This window comes from Nymphaea colorata, chromosome 2, assembly GCF_008831285.2.
Source record: "Nymphaea colorata isolate Beijing-Zhang1983 chromosome 2, ASM883128v2, whole genome shotgun sequence".
In the NCBI taxonomy this organism is placed as follows: Eukaryota; Viridiplantae; Streptophyta; class Magnoliopsida; order Nymphaeales; family Nymphaeaceae; genus Nymphaea; species Nymphaea colorata.
Genome location: NC_045139.1, coordinates 35,437,091 through 35,454,467, shown reverse-complemented (window position 1 = coordinate 35,454,467; position 17,377 = coordinate 35,437,091). Strand labels below are relative to the sequence as shown.

At 36.5% G+C, this 17,377-nt stretch overlaps 2 protein-coding genes across 2 annotated transcripts; both read left to right on the top strand.

The window, feature by feature from the left end:
• Positions 1-2,596: 2,596 nt before the first annotated feature.
• LOC116248415 (uncharacterized) lies at positions 2,597-6,583 on the top strand. The gene is made up of 3 exons (XM_031621189.2): positions 2,597-3,276; positions 5,227-5,303; positions 6,018-6,583. The coding sequence occupies exons 1-3, from the start codon at positions 2,607-2,609 to the stop codon at positions 6,177-6,179; spliced, it is 909 nt and encodes a 302-aa protein (XP_031477049.1). The 5' UTR covers positions 2,597-2,606; the 3' UTR covers positions 6,180-6,583.
• Positions 6,584-8,165: 1,582 nt separating this feature from the next.
• LOC116248451 (pyruvate dehydrogenase E1 component subunit beta-1, mitochondrial) lies at positions 8,166-15,210 on the top strand. The gene is made up of 14 exons (XM_031621246.1): positions 8,166-8,204; positions 8,391-8,465; positions 9,629-9,709; positions 9,791-9,817; positions 9,967-10,029; positions 10,166-10,252; positions 12,018-12,143; positions 12,635-12,768; positions 12,861-12,933; positions 13,000-13,065; positions 14,177-14,215; positions 14,291-14,415; positions 14,500-14,614; positions 14,793-15,210. The coding sequence occupies exons 2-14, from the start codon at positions 8,430-8,432 to the stop codon at positions 14,838-14,840; spliced, it is 1,020 nt and encodes a 339-aa protein (XP_031477106.1). The 5' UTR covers positions 8,166-8,204; positions 8,391-8,429; the 3' UTR covers positions 14,841-15,210.
• The last annotated feature ends 2,167 nt before the right edge of the window (positions 15,211-17,377 follow it).

Here is a 17,377-nt window from a genome sequence, read left to right as displayed (position 1 = left end):
ATGAGATAGTAATAATGTATTACTGTTTCTAAACAACCATTCAGGGGCTGTTTGGCATGATGAACATTGTGCGGATGTTCTAATTCCAAATACTATGGTACATTCATAAACTACTTGAACAAGTGTTGCATGAATTTGTCCCAATATTTGTGATAGATAAAGGAAACAATGACAGTGTTTCTCATGTCAAACAGCCCTTTAAAGTTATCCAATGATCTAACTAATTTTGAGTAAGTGTTGCATGAAACACTTTTTAAGATATCCAATGATCTAACTAATTTTGAGTAAGATGCATGAGTAGTTACATAATGTTACTGTTTTCAAATAGTTACTTACGTTACGTTTGATAGTCTCGGATCTTAGATCCCAGGCTGCATAAAATGGTGTATTTTGGGAGATCCTCAATTTAAACAAACAGAGGATCTTAGTAGCATGGATTTTAAATCCATGCTACTTGTTAAAAGCCATGGATTTAAGCCATATTCATAAAACACTGCATCATAAAGAACTCAGTGTTCATGTTACCAAATGCACCCTTTCTTCAAGTCTGAAGACTACCCATTTTGAACCATGTGATCACATACAAACGAAACATGTGTGCAGGTTGAAAATCGTAGCTAGTTTGCTTAACTAACATGTTTACAGATACCGTTGCTTAATTTGGTGGAAGGATCTTGACATGCCTCTATGTGTGTGTACTGATTTCTGTTAATAGTGAAATGTTTTAAAGCAATATTTGCTCAAAATATTTATGAAATATGTATGCATTTAATTGCCTGAAACTTACATAGATATGCAGATTATAATGCACACAGGAACACGGGTTCAGCTAAAGCATTCTACATCTGCTTAATTTGGTGTCAAAAATGCCTACGGTGAGGGATGCTCCAAGCATCACGTACTACTTCGAGCCTCATCTCAGTCGTGGAGCTGGGTGCGGGCTGTGTCTGCATGCCTGGAAGACCTCTTAAATTTTTCGAAGAAAATATTTAAAAAATATATATATATAAATTCTAGTAAGTTTATAAATGCTAATTCAACATAAAATATATTTTGGTTCAAGTTGGTTTTAAAGAAATCATTGATTTTTATGGTATCAAAAATTTGAAGTCATAAGAGCCATTCAACTTTTTTGCTATAGAAGCACGTTATAACTCAAAAAATTAATAAGTTAGTGTACGATTATCATCAAAACATGTCCAAGATAATATCTATATGATTGGATTATATAAAAGGTACATCAGTAATCAATTTGGGATATATATATATATATATATATATATATATAACATGTTCATAATTACTCATTCAAAATAAATCATGTTTCAATTAAAGTTACTTTTTGTAAAAAGAGTCTGATTTTTATACTAACAAAGTTTTGATGTTGTATTATTAAAAAACATTATCAAAATAAAAAAAATAACTTAGTTAATGCATGTTCTTCATTCAATCCCTCTTTAGATTCGTATTCATAAGGTTTGATTGCATAAAAAACTCTTTAATAGTTATTTTTAGTTTTATACTATCAAAGTTTTAATGTTGTATTATTAAAAAACATTATCAAAATAAAAAATAACTTAGTTAATGCATGTTCTTCATTAAATCTCTCTTTAGATCGTATTCATAAGGTTTGATTACATAAAAAACTCTTTTAATAGTTATTTTTAGTTTTATACTATCAAAGTTTTGATGTTGTATTATTAAAAAACATTATCAAAATAAAAAAATAACTTAGTTAATGCATGCTCTTCATTAAATCCCTCTTTAGATCGTATGCATAAGGTTTGATTACATAAAAAACTCTTTAATAGTTATTTTTAGTTTGGTCTAGTTTTTGTCCCTTACCTAAATTAAGTGGTCTGCACGTTCCGTGACATTGACATTGTTTCACAGTTTTGAGTTGTGGCTCAGCTTTAAAAGGGTTAGGTGCCAACTCATTTAAGAAGAAATATTATTTATGTTGGCACTCCATGCTGATGCAAGGAAGATCTGTTCTTAACTTAAAACATATTACTTTTGATTTGGAGATGGGTAAATGGTGCATATATTTATGAAAGTAGGTTGATACTAGATTTTTATATGCCAAATTTGAGAGGAATTGTTTGGTTCATTGTTTTTAACAAGATCTAAAAGTAGAAATTAATTAAAAAAAAAACAAAAAATCTACTTGTATTGTGGTGACTGAAATGTCCCTCAATAATGGAAACAAATGATTTTTCTTAATTGAGATCACTTCCCTTCTTATAGAGGTATTTTGAAAATGCAACTAAATTTCTTTTTTTTTTTCAAACAATGTCCACTGTATAATTTTTTAAAAATTAATGATCTAGATAGTTTTTAACAAGTTTGGTATATCGAAGTCTCTTATTACTTTTCCGACATTTATGAGATGCCGGCCAAAGGTCAATCCAAATATCTGCTTTGAATATGAGCCACAGATATCCTAAATTGCCACTATTGCTCTTCCCAACATAAAAGAGCTTTTCACAATGATCGTCAAACCCACTTAGAAAGATAATCAAGGAAAGTAAAATAATGGCTATAAATGAAGGAAGGGGAGTGCAGATCCCTTAAATAAGCATTTCCCATGGTAAGAATCTGTGGCCATGATCAACTTTAGCTCTTCCCCTCTCTCTCTCTCACAGCCACGAGTTCTCCACAACTTCCGCCCTCCTGCTGACGAATCCTACTTCTGTATCTTTCTCACTTCCTCTTCTGCCTTGGATTGTCCGTCCGACGACCGGAGGGTTCTCGACAGCCGAGAAGCAGTGAAAATGGGGCTGCTCTCCGGCTATCGTCCCCTGGTGAGGAGGATCGGCAGCTTCAAGCTTTCGGGAAATGGGAAGAGGCGTCCCCAAGTGACCAAGACCCTCAGCACCCTCTCCACCAATCAGCTCCTCGTCAGCGACGCCGGCGACGACCATGGTGAGAGCCGCGGCGGAGGCGACTCCAGTACCGGGTCGTCCAGACCCCGGAATCAGAAGGCTATCATGGACGGGAAGAAAGGTGGTGGTGGTGCAGGTGAGGCGCCGGCGGCGAGCGGCTCAACCAAGGAGGACAGGAGGGTACACAGCACCAGGAAGGGTGAAGAGGGGAGCCATAGTGCGTCATCGTCGTCTTCGTTGTTAAGCGGGGATCGTCGGGAGGAGGAGGAGATCGAAGAGGAGGAATTTGGACGGCAGTGGAGGCTGGGGTCTGGGGATTTCCCGGGATCGCCAAGCTTCCGGGAGTATTGCCACATCTCCGTCGCCGACACGGATGACAGCGCCGAGGATGGTAAGATTTCTTCTTCATTCATTGGGTCTAAATTATCATGATCTCGTTTCTGTTTTCTTCCTCTGAGAGGAGATTAGATGAATTGCAGAATAACAGTGCAGGAATACTATCTTCAAAGAAACAAACTTAAAAATGAGATTATTTGACCCTTTGATTGGAGTAAAAAATATTTACAGTTTCAATTTTTTTTCAGAAATTCTAAATATAAATTTTCAAATTTTTTATATAGCTTAAACAAAACTTTTTTTGTACTTTACAGGTAATTTTTTTAATTTTTAGTCTTTTGAGGGCTCCAAATGCCCCCGTCCCTTTGCCTTTGCCTCAAACTGATGACCGGACTCTCATCAACTTTCATCAACCCATCAAGCTTAAGGCTGGGTCCGGCTGGCCCGAAGCCTATACCAGCCGCTCAAGTCCGGCCCATTCAGTTATTAGGCCGGGCCCAACCATGAACTTTGTGCAATACTTGGTTAAAATCTCAAATGATTTAATTGAGGAATCAAACGCACTTTTAAAGACCATAAATGTATTTTTTTATAAGTTTATCGAAAATTTAATGTTTTGGATGCATGCTTAGAATTGGTTAATTAGCATGATTTATTCATACACTGCCTTCAGATTTTATATCATCAAGACCAGTTGACCATTGACACACACATATAATAATAAAATAGTTGTTTATAGCAAAAGATAGGACGCAGATTCTGGTGTCCTGATTGAGAATGCACCTTCAACTGTTGAGATAATATTAAAACTTTTTTTTTTATAACAAAGCTCGTCTTTGTGTTTTCTTATTTTTTAGGAAGGATTTGCTTTATCCGGTCTCCATACCTTTGGATATTAAAAAAAAAATTGAATCAAACCAATCAGGTTGTAAATTTCAATAGGTAAACCATTTAAGCGATTCTCCCAATCAATTCTGATAAAATAGAAACAAAACTGAGAATATATTAAAACAGTTGAAAACAAAAACAAAAAAACTTAAAAATGAGTCAAAATAACAAAAATAAATAAATGTAGGACATTTTTTACCCTTATCTTGCCTCACTAATTACATTAGTTTGCCACCGGATAATAATACACTCCTTATTTATAGACCAAATCCAGAGTGCACTTGATGCGCGGATGATCGGAAAAATTCAGTTGATTATATATAGGAAAATTGAAATAAGTCGGCTATCTCTGTAGCTAGATGGTTTTTTTTTGTATGATGTGTTTTTCCTTAACAATTGTGGCCAAGCAATTGATTGTCTCAAATATACCTTTTATAATTGTTTTTAACGATATAAAATAAAAAATAACCATTCATTTACATAGGTAGCCGATTTAACATATATATGTATATATAACCAATAAGTCAGAAACAAGAGCAAGACCCTTTAAATATGATATTTATAGTGTTTTATTAATCTAACTTTACCAATATGATAATATGATCTTAAGAAAGGTTGATGCAAAATATATATTACGCTGTTCATTTTTTTGGTTTTTATAGTGTTTTTATTATCAACATTTTGATTATAAAAAAAATCAACATTTTTCATAAAAGCTAATTTGATTCAAAATATGTTTTAAATCAAAATAGTTTTTACAAACCTATTAGAATGTTTATATTTTATTTAAATTATTTTTTTAGCAACAAGTTAATGGGTTTGGTTCTTGTCTCTGACCTAAATATCTTGCTTTTGCCAATTGGTCTCTCTCTCTCTCTCTCTCTTATATATATATATATATATATATATATATATATATATATATATAGCCATCCTTCCACATTTATCTTGTACAAAGTATCGGTTCACTCTCAGCATGATTCGCATTTCTACGGTATTTATTTAACATGATTCAGACATAATAAATTAGAAAGAATTAATGCTAATATGTACTTCATTTGAATTCTCTAAGTGGATAGTTTGCGCATTTCACAAACTTTTGTTGCCATTGTTGCAGGCGATTACAGGCATACCGATGGTGAATCGTCTCATGAAAGGAAAGGAAGCAATGGTTCTGCAACACCCACAACCACGGTAACTATAGCTTTGTGGAGAAAGAAAAAAAAAAAAAACACAATTGATTAGGGAAGGACATTCTTGATTCTTCGCCTCCTTCTCGCAGGGGAAATAATGTTTCCGCCTGTCAAACACGTCCTTAAATCCCTCTGAGAAAATTTGCTTTCCAGTCCCCATTTATTTTCCATTTACAAAGACATATTCTTTTTTGTCCTAGCTCTAGTGCTCATGTCTCACCTATTTTAATCATATAAGGATGATCATCAGAATTTTTTTTCTCCCACTGCCATGAGTTCTGGGTGAGCGAGTTTTTCACTGCTAGGCAGAAAGCTGAAGCTCTCATCCAACTTCTCATCTCTATAGGGTATCAGGCATACTTTGGTATCTCAGGGTGCTGCCCCTTCACGTTTCAACGTGCATATCGGTGACGAAAGAGTTAAAAAGTATTATTAAGAATAAAGATGAGGAACCTATTGCATAAACCAAAAAAGGAAACCCTTTTCTTAGACCTTGCCAATTGCTCTCTCTCTCTGGGGCTATAGTCCAAGAGTTGGTTCAAACCTGTTGGCACAGTGGGTTCGAACCTACCGCATCTCAACTTAGTCTGGAACAAAATTGCCAGTAGTGGGTCTGACCAGCTAGGCTCATGCAAAATGCACAGTGTTCAAAACAAGAGCTAATTTTCTGGTTTGACCATTTTCGGCCGTTGATTCCGTGATCGTCAACATGCAGGACCAAACAAAGAAGTCGCCGCCGGCGGCCAAGGACAGGTTCAAGAGGCTGAGGCTATTGACGAGGGCACCAATTGCAATGTTGAATGTGCGTTCATGTTACCACCATTGTTCTTCTTCGCAGGAGAGCCCCCGTCTCCTTGCGGTCAAGTCCGCTTCCTAGCCTCCGAGAAGCTCAAAGTGCAAGTGGCGACGCTGGGATTCGATCTCCGGACCTTCTAATGGAAAGTTGGCTTAGTGGGATGTAGCAGGTGTATCTACCCTTTTGTAGGGAAGTGAACAAGTATCCATTCTAGCTATGATTCGTCGTTTCTTCTTCATTTTTGTTCTCCTTATGATGATAGTTACTAAAACTATAAGTGATACTTCTTTTTTTGGGGAGAAAACTAGCAAGATATGAAGTCTCTCGACCAGGCGGGTGATTTAAATGCATGAAACGAGAAATGATGAATGGGTAATGTATGAAACATGTTACAGGACCCAAATGCATAGAATTTACTTCTCATGGAAACTTTTAAAGAGCATGCACATATCTGTAATGGTAGACCTTCATCAATCATCAGGATCCAATGCCAAAGCAAGCAGAAAATCATTTACTGCGTTCAACTTGTATCAACTTTGTTTGGATAATATAATTCAGAAATACAAAGAACTCAACAAGCAGAAAAGTTTCATAAGATTTTAGCGATTTAACCTGCAAATTAGACAATCGAAAAACATCTATTTTGATCAATTTCTGCAACTGCATGGAAACCGAACATAGTTACTGGACCTACCATGCAAAGAGAAAGGACTGAGAACAAAGTAAATCATGATCGTGCCGGCAACCACAACAAGAAAAGATGGTTTCACTGACGCGTGAAAACTTACATTTTAGTGTGTTATTTATCTGTAATTCAACTATAAATGGTGACAAACACGACATAACTTCAGTCTAACCAAGACCCTAAACAAAACCAAAATCTTGGGAGCATAAGGTTAAGGTTGTGTTTGGTTGTCTCCCATTAGAAATTCTTAAAATTTGAAAACCGTAGATAAAGATCAGGCCCTCTCTCTTATCCTAAACCTAATATTTTTGTCAAAAAAATAAAATAGAGGTTCTAAGTATGAATATTATGTTTAATCTAAGACTATTAAATCATAGATTTTGCAATGGAGCTTGGTGAACCAATGTATAGTGTTTTTCATGGGCATCGGGTCGGGGTTGAGCCGCTTGTGGGTACTTGATACTCGATCCAACTCAAGTTTGAGCTCGACGTTGGAAAAAATGGCACCAAGTCAGCCCAATCAATTATCGGATCGATCCGAGTAGGCCCGATAAGTTCGAGTGGCCTAATTATATTTTTAATATATATTTTATTATTTATATATATAATTATAATATTTTATTAGAATTAATTATATTTACATATTATTTTATATTAAATATATATTTTAAATTTAATTAAACCGGATCAAGTTCGAACTCAAGTTATAAATATTAGACTGAGCCGCAAGTTTCAGTTTTTGGTGTTGGATCGGCATGAGTCCAGCTTCTTGTCAAACGGAGGTGTTCAATGCCCCGTGACTGAAAGGCGCCGTGCCAAGTGGCTTCTACTGAACGATGTTGTGTCCAAGTGGCAGGGGAAGTGTCAAAAACGGTGATGCCAGAAGTCGCAGCAGCTGAAAAGAGGCAGGAAGGCAGTGATTTTTATATGTGAAAAGATAAACAGAAGCCGTCTAGATTTCAACAGCACTATGCTTAAAAGAAGGCGTCTGCTCTTGCACGTAAATTCACATTCTTGTATGCTGAGAAAGTCGGGAGTTCTTATCACCATTACAGCTCCACCCATCTGGTAGGAACCACACTTAGCTTCAACGTTGCGGCAGGGCAGCACAACTGTGAACACACTGATACCTCCTCGTATGTAGATGGTGATGACTGATGAGGGCGTTTTCTCTTTGGCCTACTGTTGTTTACATCGATTTTTTGTTTTCATGGAGCTTTCATGTGAAATAGCTGAAGACTGGAGTGGGTTTTTTTTTCTCTTGTAACGCCATTGTTAGATGTCTGACTCGAGGCACTTACATAAATGTCTGTTTTCTTCTTATTCTTCTTCTTCTTGAGTTTTGAAGCAGAAGAACGATGTTGGGGAGAGTCGTGCAAAAAGTTCCGCTCGCTGGATTCTCTAGTACAGTTTCGACTGTGGTAATAATGACTTGTCCGTTTGTCTTAGTGAACTTACGTTAACAGGAACCGTTGCTATTCTTATTTGTTGTTAATTTGCGTGCATCTTTATGCATCTGTCAACAAAGATTGGTGAACTTAGCATAACATAAGGCTACCACTTTCTGTATATGTGTATAAACAGTAGTTGCCTGGTTATTCCTGCAGACCCACGTGCAGTCCTTATGCAAGGTTTTTCCTGAGACTATGCTACAAAAGAGTTTCTCTGGTGCTGCAAAAACGGTATGATGAGTTTCTCTTGTTGCACATTTTATTTCACTATGTTGCGTGTGAAATCTTTTCTGCCTCATTTTTTATTTACTGCTCAGGGCATCATGTTGACAGAAAAATCTGTTATTTGAAAGAACTGTACAACTTGCAATGCCCAAAGTTCACATGGTGGAACGGAGTAAGAATCTATTGAAGAAATTAAGAAGTTGTGAAACATAAATTACATGTTGTATGAATACGTAACATTTAAAAAATATCAACCATTACATGAGCAAATCATTCATGAAGGAACCTGCAAGTCTACTGAACAAGTCACAGTTCTACAGGTAATAATTGAAAAAAAAAGAAAAGAGAGAGAGAGGTACTGCAAAGTGGCCGAGATTATGTGCCAACTGGTGGTGGGAATTTAGACTTGAATGTGGAAAATGTTTGGTCAATGATAAAAGTAGTAGTTTTATTGTTATAAATATAGTTCTCCGATCTTCAATAGTTTGTTGATTATTGGATCTCATCTCCAATCTGCTCAGTTTGACATGCTCTTCACTTTCAAGTCTTAATTGCTTGGATGTGAAGAGCTTTGTCTATCTCATTTGGTTTTTTATGTACATTATTCACAGAAAGCCTCTTAATGGTTGTCTGACACCCAAAATTAGATGATCTTATGAAGCTCTGGCTGTTATCCAGATCCTCGTTCTTGTAAAGATTGATCACCCTTGTCAACAAGCTGATGCATGCATGTCTATGGTTTTCGTTCTCCTGTATCTAGTGTTGAGGACGTTTTTAAATATTTATGTATGCTTTGGTTTTTTTTTTTTTCATTTTTTCTCAAAGTCCACACAGTGTCCTTGTTTTTCTCCTATCCACTACTTATAGTATGTCTAGCATCATTTAATAGTCTTTTCATCTTTGAGTCTCATATGGAAAGAAGAATGACAGTACATCTGGAACTAGGGAAAAAGTTTTGTCCAAAATGTAAATGTCCATATACAAATTGCTTAGTTTTACATGGACAATTTTCTCCATTGAGGAAAATGGGAGCACTTTTAGGCAAATTTTTATGTTAATTTGGTTTCAAGGCCTGTGCCACGTCTTATGAAAATTTTCATACAAATATTAATTCTAAAAGCAACTAAGATTCCAATGTTGACTTTAAACTTTTGTTTTATTTATTACAGATGACAATTAGGGATGCTCTCAACTCTGCACTTGATGAAGAGATGGCTGCAGATTCCAAAGTTTTTTTGATGGGCGAGGAGGTATTAGCTTATGCAACAAGGTTTGTGAGTATCTGAAATATTCTGATAATGTTTGGACTAATGTAAAATCCTTGTTCACAGGTTGGTGAGTATCAGGGAGCATACAAGGTTAGATACAATTAGTGTGTCAATACATTTATGCTTATTTATTTATTTGTTTGTTTGTTTACATATCCATAAAGCTTATGCATGCATATGACAGATGATTTCTTCTTTAGTGCAAGTGACTTTACAAGTTACAGTGGTTCTGTATATAGGTTTCCAAAGGCCTTCTTCAGAAGTATGGTCCTGATAGAGTCCTTGATACCCCTATCACGGAGGTAACTCATGTGCATCTTATTTAGCAGTTTTGACTGGTGGTATGTCCTGCCACCTTCTCACTGATCTTCAAACAATGTCACTTCATCTGAAAGCATCTAATAATTGTTCCCAAAAGTCTTATGACATCACTTGCAGGCTGGCTTTGCTGGAATTGGTATTGGGGCAGCACTTTATGGTCTACGTCCTGTTGTGGAGTTTATGACATTTAATTTCTCTATGCAGGTTAAGATTATGTCATCTTGTTTTGCTCATATGTATTGTTTTTTCCTTTCCTTTTTTCTTCTTATTGAAATTAAGATGAAGCATGATCCTAGGTTTTCTTCCCTTCAGTTTGGCCTTTCATGTACATAGTTCCTGAAATGCCCACCAGTTGATTCCAGACTGAGCTCTATATATTTTATGAGTAGACGTGCTTGATGTATACCTCAGTCTATATTTTCTTGGTGGAGGTACTTAGAAAGGATGCCTTTCATGGGACCTACCTATTTGTGAAGTAAAAAATGAATTAAGCAGTTGAAAAAATTGGGATTAATGCAATACCCAAGCTCTAGTAGACATCATGCAATAGCTAACATGCATCACAGCAGATCCCATGTTACAGAAAAATTATTTTGACCAAACCTTGGTATTTGTTTGATGGATCTCACTTATTTGTTAATTTAATTTGTGGGATGTACTTTAAGCTCTTGATGTAACTTAGATATTTCTATCCGGCCCTCTTGCCTGCATTGGAACATGTCGAATGATGATTCAGCTCCTACATGTTGGTCATCCATGTTGCCAAGTTGTACCTGAAAATGCTATTTTCACCTTTGCAAAACAGATGTTATTTGTTGAATAACACACATATATACATATCTATATACATATACATATACATGTACATATACATATACATATACGTAGACATATATGTATACATGTACATATACATATACAAATACATGCACACACATCTTTTTCAGGGGTCCCATGCGGTCTCCTTTTATAGACTTCTCTCTGAAGTTACCTGAGCACCTAGTCATGTGGATCTCAATCCATAGGCTTTGGCTTTTTGTTACAGAAAATGGGCTATGAATCATGGCACAAGAAGTAATCAGCTCTAGGCATGTGCATCATTCACTATAAATGTAATAGATGTGAGACTAGTCCCGAGCGATTTCTATGCATTGGGATTTTAACCCCTCCATATTACTGTTGCATCCGTAATTATATGATAGCTCTTTTTGCAACCAAAACGTCAACTTATATGGTTTTTGGGTTCATCAATGCTGATTTTCTATACATTGAGGTTGTCAAGTTCTGTGATTAAGGGTGGGCGTCGGGCCGGGCCGCCGGTGGGCCGGCCCGGCCCGGTTCGGCCCGTTTATGTTTAAAATATATATATTTTTTAATTTTTTTGTTTTAATAATATATATTTATTATTAATAAATATATTTTATATTTAAAAAATTATTTATGATTAAAAAATTATTTTTTATTTTAAAACGGGCACGAGACCCGGGCTGCCTGGCCTGATGGGCCGGATCGGGCCGGCCTTTACCAGGCCGGCCCGGCCCGGCCCGATGCCCACCCTTATCTGTGATGCATCTCTGTTTAGTACCGACTAGTTGACCAATACAAACTGCTTAGATATTTGATGTCTTCTTTCCAAGTTATGGATCCATTTATGGGAAGCAAAGATGATGCAATTTCTCTTTTTTTCCATGTGAACATTTTCTCCTGTTGTTATTAATTGAAAAGGAACTTATTTCATCTTGATTGTTAGTATTGCTAATAAATCTGCATCTGACTGGTAGAACCTGGGAATTATTATAATGTTGCTGACAAGAAAACCTGAATTCTGGCCTCCTTTCGGTCCAATATCTGTTGCTGCAAAATTTTTGGCACTTTCAGGATATTATATGAAAACTTCTTGTTCTGAGTATTTGGACCTTCCAGTTCATATGTTCACGGAACTTTTGAATTGTTTACCATTTTTCTGTAGGCTATAGATCATATAATCAATTCTGCTGCAAAATCATTTTATATGTCTGGAGGTGGAATATCTGTACCAATTGTCTTCAGAGGACCTAACGGGGCTGCTGCTGGTGTTGGTTCTCAACACTCTCAGGTTTGGTCATTGTTTGACACTTTGTGCTTCGTTTTCTTTCATTACCTATGTTAACAGCCAATTCGTCCTTCAGATAGATGTGTTATTGACTGCAAGTCTGCAACTGGGGATGGAGCTACATGTAGCTTGGATTTGGAACTCATCATGGTCCTCTGTCAAATCCTGTCCCATAAGATCCCGTCAATCCTTGTGCCTGCTGTAGTCTAGGTTTCTTGCCTAACTATTTCCTTGAGTTCCTTTGGCGGTTTACATTGTAGAGGAGATTGAAAATGGACCTGGTTTGTTGCCACTTGCCAATACTTGACACCATTCATTAAATTTGATCATTTGATTTTGCTTTTTTTCTCTTGAGATGCGGTTGTCTTTCTTCTTTGCTCTACTTCTCTGTTACATTGCATTAATATTCTGATGACTGATGGCTCGTTTTTGTCATGCATTTGATTACAATGAAACTATCACTGTGGGTAGTATTCAGTTGATTTTATTTGCAGTGTTATGCCGGTTGGTATGGAACTTGTCCTGGACTTAAGGTGCTGGCTCCTTACTCATCAGTAGATGCTCGAGGGCTGCTAAAAGCTGCCATTAGGGACCCAGATCCTGTTGTTTTTCTGGAAAATGAATTGTTGTATGTATTAGGCTAAGTATATTGGAAGAAAATCTTCATCAGCTTCTGACATGATGCTGATTGTAGAATCTTGTAATTACGTTCTCATGCAGGTATGGTGAAACATTTCCTGTTTCAGAGGAAGCCCTTGATTCTAATTTCTGTCTTCCAATTGGAAAAGCTAAGGTACCTTTTTGCTGTACTAAAGAAAATATCCATGTTGGTTACTCAAACTAATATTTCATTTGGCAGATAGAACGGTCTGGAGACCATGTGACTATTACATCTTTCTCTAAGATGGTCAGTTATGCACTTCAGGTTAGTCTGCTTTTTTCTTTTCTGAATGATAATGTCGTTGCCTGTTCATCCCATGTATGCCTGTAGAACATTAGATTAGACTGTTAGGTGCATCCCCACATGCTTTTACAACAATTTTTTAGTGCTTCATAAATGGGGTAAAGCTGATTCTTATATCTTCTCTAGTTGGATTTACTTTTATGGCTCCATCTATTCGTTTAGTTTGCATTTGTACTTGTAAGCTTTTTATAGGCAGAGTGCGCATGGCTACAACATGTTTTGTTTACAACGGAATCAGCTGAATTCTAGTTGGTAAGTGGACAACACATTAAATGTTTTCTTTTCCTATAGTCCAATACTCGTAGTAAATTTTATTCTACTTTTCATGTTGAAATTGCTTCGCCTTTTGATATCAATCTATCTTCATGAGAAAGGTTTTCTGCAACACAATGTCATCTGATATAAGTTGTATCAGATGGGCTAGTGTCTCTCTTTCCTGGTATGATATTATTTTTGGTCTGAACAAGAATAGCTGTTTAATCATATGATGAAGTCCTTCTGATTAAGCTCATTTGCTAACTTCTCCAAATATTTTGTTTATGGTATATGGTGATAAAATTAAGCTGGAACCAAAGGGGGAACAATATGTCACTATTACAAAAAGCTGGCAAAAGAATGATTTTGTCTGGAATGAGCCACCGAGCCCTTATATCATAGTTGAAGTACTGTTACAAGCGTAACACTTTTCTTTATTTTGCTACTTCTAGATTACAAAATGTTTCCTTTGAAGCTAAATATGTTCTTATTCCTTGAATTCCCAATCCTGATCTTTGTATTGTTTGTTATTTGTCATAATTTCTTGATATTTTCTCAGGTAAACCTCTTTCTTTATGATTAACCCCTGGAATAGTATCTCAAGGCCAATCTCTCTCTCTCTCTCTCTCTCTGTATATATATACACACACACATGCACTTATGTGTTTGGGACTGCTTCATGCAAGTAATTCTGGAATAAGATATTTGTATGGTTAGGTTTTGTTATTATGATCAGGTGTTGCTTCTTTACACTTCCTGAGAACATGAATTGCAAGTTAGGGGAAAAAAATAAAAAAACCTTCTGGCTACTTTGCAGGCTGCAGATATACTTTCCAAGGAAGGGATCAGTGCAGAGGTAAAAGCTGACTGCCATCGACTTGAATGCAGAAGTTGTCATATTCTTTATGAAGTATATTGATGTCTTGCTCAGGTCATAAATCTGCTATCAATAAGGCCACTTGATAGAGAAACCATCTTTGCATCTGTCAAGAAGACCAATCGGCTTGTTACTGTTGAAGAAGGTTTCCCGCAGTGTGGTGTCTCTGCAGAAATTGGGTTTGTGTGTTTCTTTGGCAAAAGCTTATCAGTTCATAAGTTGCACAAAATTTCTCATATTCATTTCTCCTTATCCTGAAACAGTCAATCGGTGATGGAGGAGTGCTTTGATCACCTTGATGCACCAGTGCTTAGAGTTGGCGGGGCCGATGTGCCCATGCCATATGCAGCTAATCTGGAAAGGATTGCTCTTCCCCAGGTATGACACTGAATAGCTTTAAAATAAGCCTCGTTTATCTACGAATTCTTGTCCTTACAGAAAAATGAAGGAGAAATTCTGGCACATGAGAATAAAATGCTCAAGCTTGCTGTTAAGAGTTATTGGACCATGGAGGATAGAAATCCAACATTTTTACTAAAATGTGAATGGTAAGCAGGTTGACGACATTGTACGTGTGGTGAAGAGGCAACTAGATGTTGGTTAGCTCTAGCTCTCCATCTCCAGCAGTCCTTGGTTGATTCTGCAAGGTGGGATTCATACTACCTTTTGAGAAGCAGAGTGGGGGGTTTCCTTTTCTCCGTTTTCTGAATCTTTGGTCTGTCTCTGTTTTCTTTCTACCTGCTAGTACATATCGTTACTTAAAGATCAACAGATCTACCCGTTGAGATTTTGTCATGGGGAATCAGCTAATGGGATGAAGGTGTGCCCCCTGTAAATATAGCTAGAGATGTGTCGTTGCATGCAGGCATGTCTTGCAAGCAAACAATGTGGTGACACCATTTACATCAACACGCCGACGCCGACAATAAATAATGTGCAGTATAAATGTGAACAGTGTGGTGATATAAACATGTTTGCATAATTAGTGGAATGTAGGCTGTCAAAACCTAAAGGAATATGTACCTTTTTAAGGGTGAGGCAGTTCTTTAAAATGTTATGTTTTTAATTATCGAAGCATGTGTTTAAGATTATTTGATAGATACAGGCTACTATTTTTAGTTTTCCAAACGTTGGCAGTTCCTCGTAAATATATTAAAAGTTGCACAGGGTTTTGTGAATTTCTCAAAACTTTTTCCGCATCCATTTTTTTCTCCTTCAACCTTTCAAGCTTTGTTTTTCTGCTAGCTTTCTTTGTCCCTTTTCCCTCCGTTTTCTTCTCTTCCTCTCTTCTTTTTTTGCTATTTTTGGATTGCCTAGGCCCCATTTGTGTTGCAAAGTCTGTTTTGGAGGTCCACTCGCCTAGCTCAACAACAAGGGATTGAGATGCGGCACACCACTGTACACCCAACAATTATACACCACTGTACATAGACATTGCTAAAACCTCCAGGATATATAGCATCTAAATGAGTTTCTAGGACCAAATTTTGATCTGATTGATGGATCAATCAGGCTATATATAAAGCATGACTTGTCCGCAAGGAACCTTCACTGTTGAATCATTTACCACAGTTAGGAAATCAGTACCACATTTTGTATTTATGTTATAATTGCGATGGCACTTTTTGAGTGAGTAGAAGGAATATTTCATTGTATTGCTTAGAGGAGAGTGGTAATTCTCACTCAATCCTTGTGTTTTTAAGATACTAAGTTTGTTTTTGTTTTCAGCGTATTGAAGTGTTGCCTCTAATGTGCTTGAGCTTGTACGTCAATGACTAAGAGCTTCGAAAATTTGAAATAGAAATTAATTGGCTAACAGTTCTCACCTTAATTATTGTACCAACCCCCTGGAAAACAACCAATTATTGTACCAACCCCCTGGAAAACAACCAAAAGAACTTTAAGTTGGCCTGACTAATATCTTTCCCTATGACAGTCTTGAGGTGGGGTTTTACAAGGTCCTCTAAACTTATGGAACTTTTTAAAAGTAGTTGGTGGTTCGTGAAAGGTGAAACCACCCCTTACGTTTACGTTCAAGATTTAGAGCTATTTCAAAACTTCGGTGATCCTATACGTTCAAGATTTATAGCTATTTCTCTACAATATATCCTTCAATTTGAGTGTCATGCATGCTAGAGCTATTTCAAAACTTCAGTTCAAAACTTCAGTGATCCTATACGTTCAAGATTTAGAGCTATTTCAAAACTTCGGTGATTCTATAATATATCCTTTAACTTAAGTGTCGTGCATGCTATTTAATTCAAGATTTAGAGCTAAGCTATTTCAAAACTTCAGTGATGTTCAAGATTTAGAGCTATTTCAAAACTTCGGTGATTCTATAATATATCTTTTAACTTAAGTGTCGTGCATGTTATTTAATTCAAGATTTAGATCTATCAGTGATCCCGTTCAAGATTTAGAGCTACCAGTGATCCCGTTCAAGATTTAGAGCTATAGAGCTATTTCAAAACTTCGGTGATTTTATAATATATCATTCAACTTGAGTGTCGTGCATGCTATTATTTACAGTTTATTATTTACATTATAAAGGAGTGGCATTAGAGGACATTGTTGCCAGCAAAACACGGATGGTATAATGTTAACCCCTTGAGCAATTTTTTAAAAGAGTTGGGTGGTGCTCAACTCAAATGAGTTACTCTCTACTTTGAAGAATCAACAAATGGAATGTATTTTTGTTGCTACGTGTTGGCAATATAATAATTGCTTAGAATGACATTTAGGGGATTAGTACTTCCAAAAGTCTTCAATGGTTTGCTCAGCTGAAATTTAAAATATTGGTTGGGAACTGAAGTGACAAGATGAAAGGGAGGTGTTCATCCAACTTTCCATGGGACACACCTGCTTTCACATGAAGCGAGAGCCAAAACAAATTAACACATTAAGTTTGCTTACGGCAAGCAACAAGAGATTAGCCTTGTAAAAAAAAACAAACAACACATTAGTTTGGTTGCGTTCTTTGTGTGTTTTTTTTCTTAGACCATTGTTTGGTGAGAACGATATTCCAAAGGAAAGGACAAGCTTTGGGACCATACCCACTTGGCAGCAAGACAATATGCCAAAGACTTGGAAGACCACGGACTGGCTCTAATTAAGATTAATTAATAAACCATCTTAGCCTTC

Bases quoted from the DNA above. Each gene is read 5' to 3' on its own strand.
- LOC116248415 (XM_031621189.2), top strand. From the start codon at position 2,607: ATGATCAACTTTAGCTCTTCCCCTCTCTCTCTCTCACAGCCACGAGTT. The intron at 3,277-5,226 runs GTAAGATTTCTT...CCATTGTTGCAG, and splicing joins GGATGACAGCGCCGAGGATG to GCGATTACAGGCATACCGAT. The intron at 5,304-6,017 runs GTAACTATAGCT...GTCAACATGCAG, and splicing joins CTGCAACACCCACAACCACG to GACCAAACAAAGAAGTCGCC.
- LOC116248451 (XM_031621246.1), top strand. From the start codon at position 8,430: ATGCTACAAAAGAGTTTCTCTGGTGCTGCAAAAACG. The intron at 10,030-10,165 runs GTAACTCATGTG...CATCACTTGCAG, and splicing joins TTGATACCCCTATCACGGAG to GCTGGCTTTGCTGGAATTGG. The intron at 12,144-12,634 runs GTTTGGTCATTG...TTTTATTTGCAG, and splicing joins TTGGTTCTCAACACTCTCAG to TGTTATGCCGGTTGGTATGG.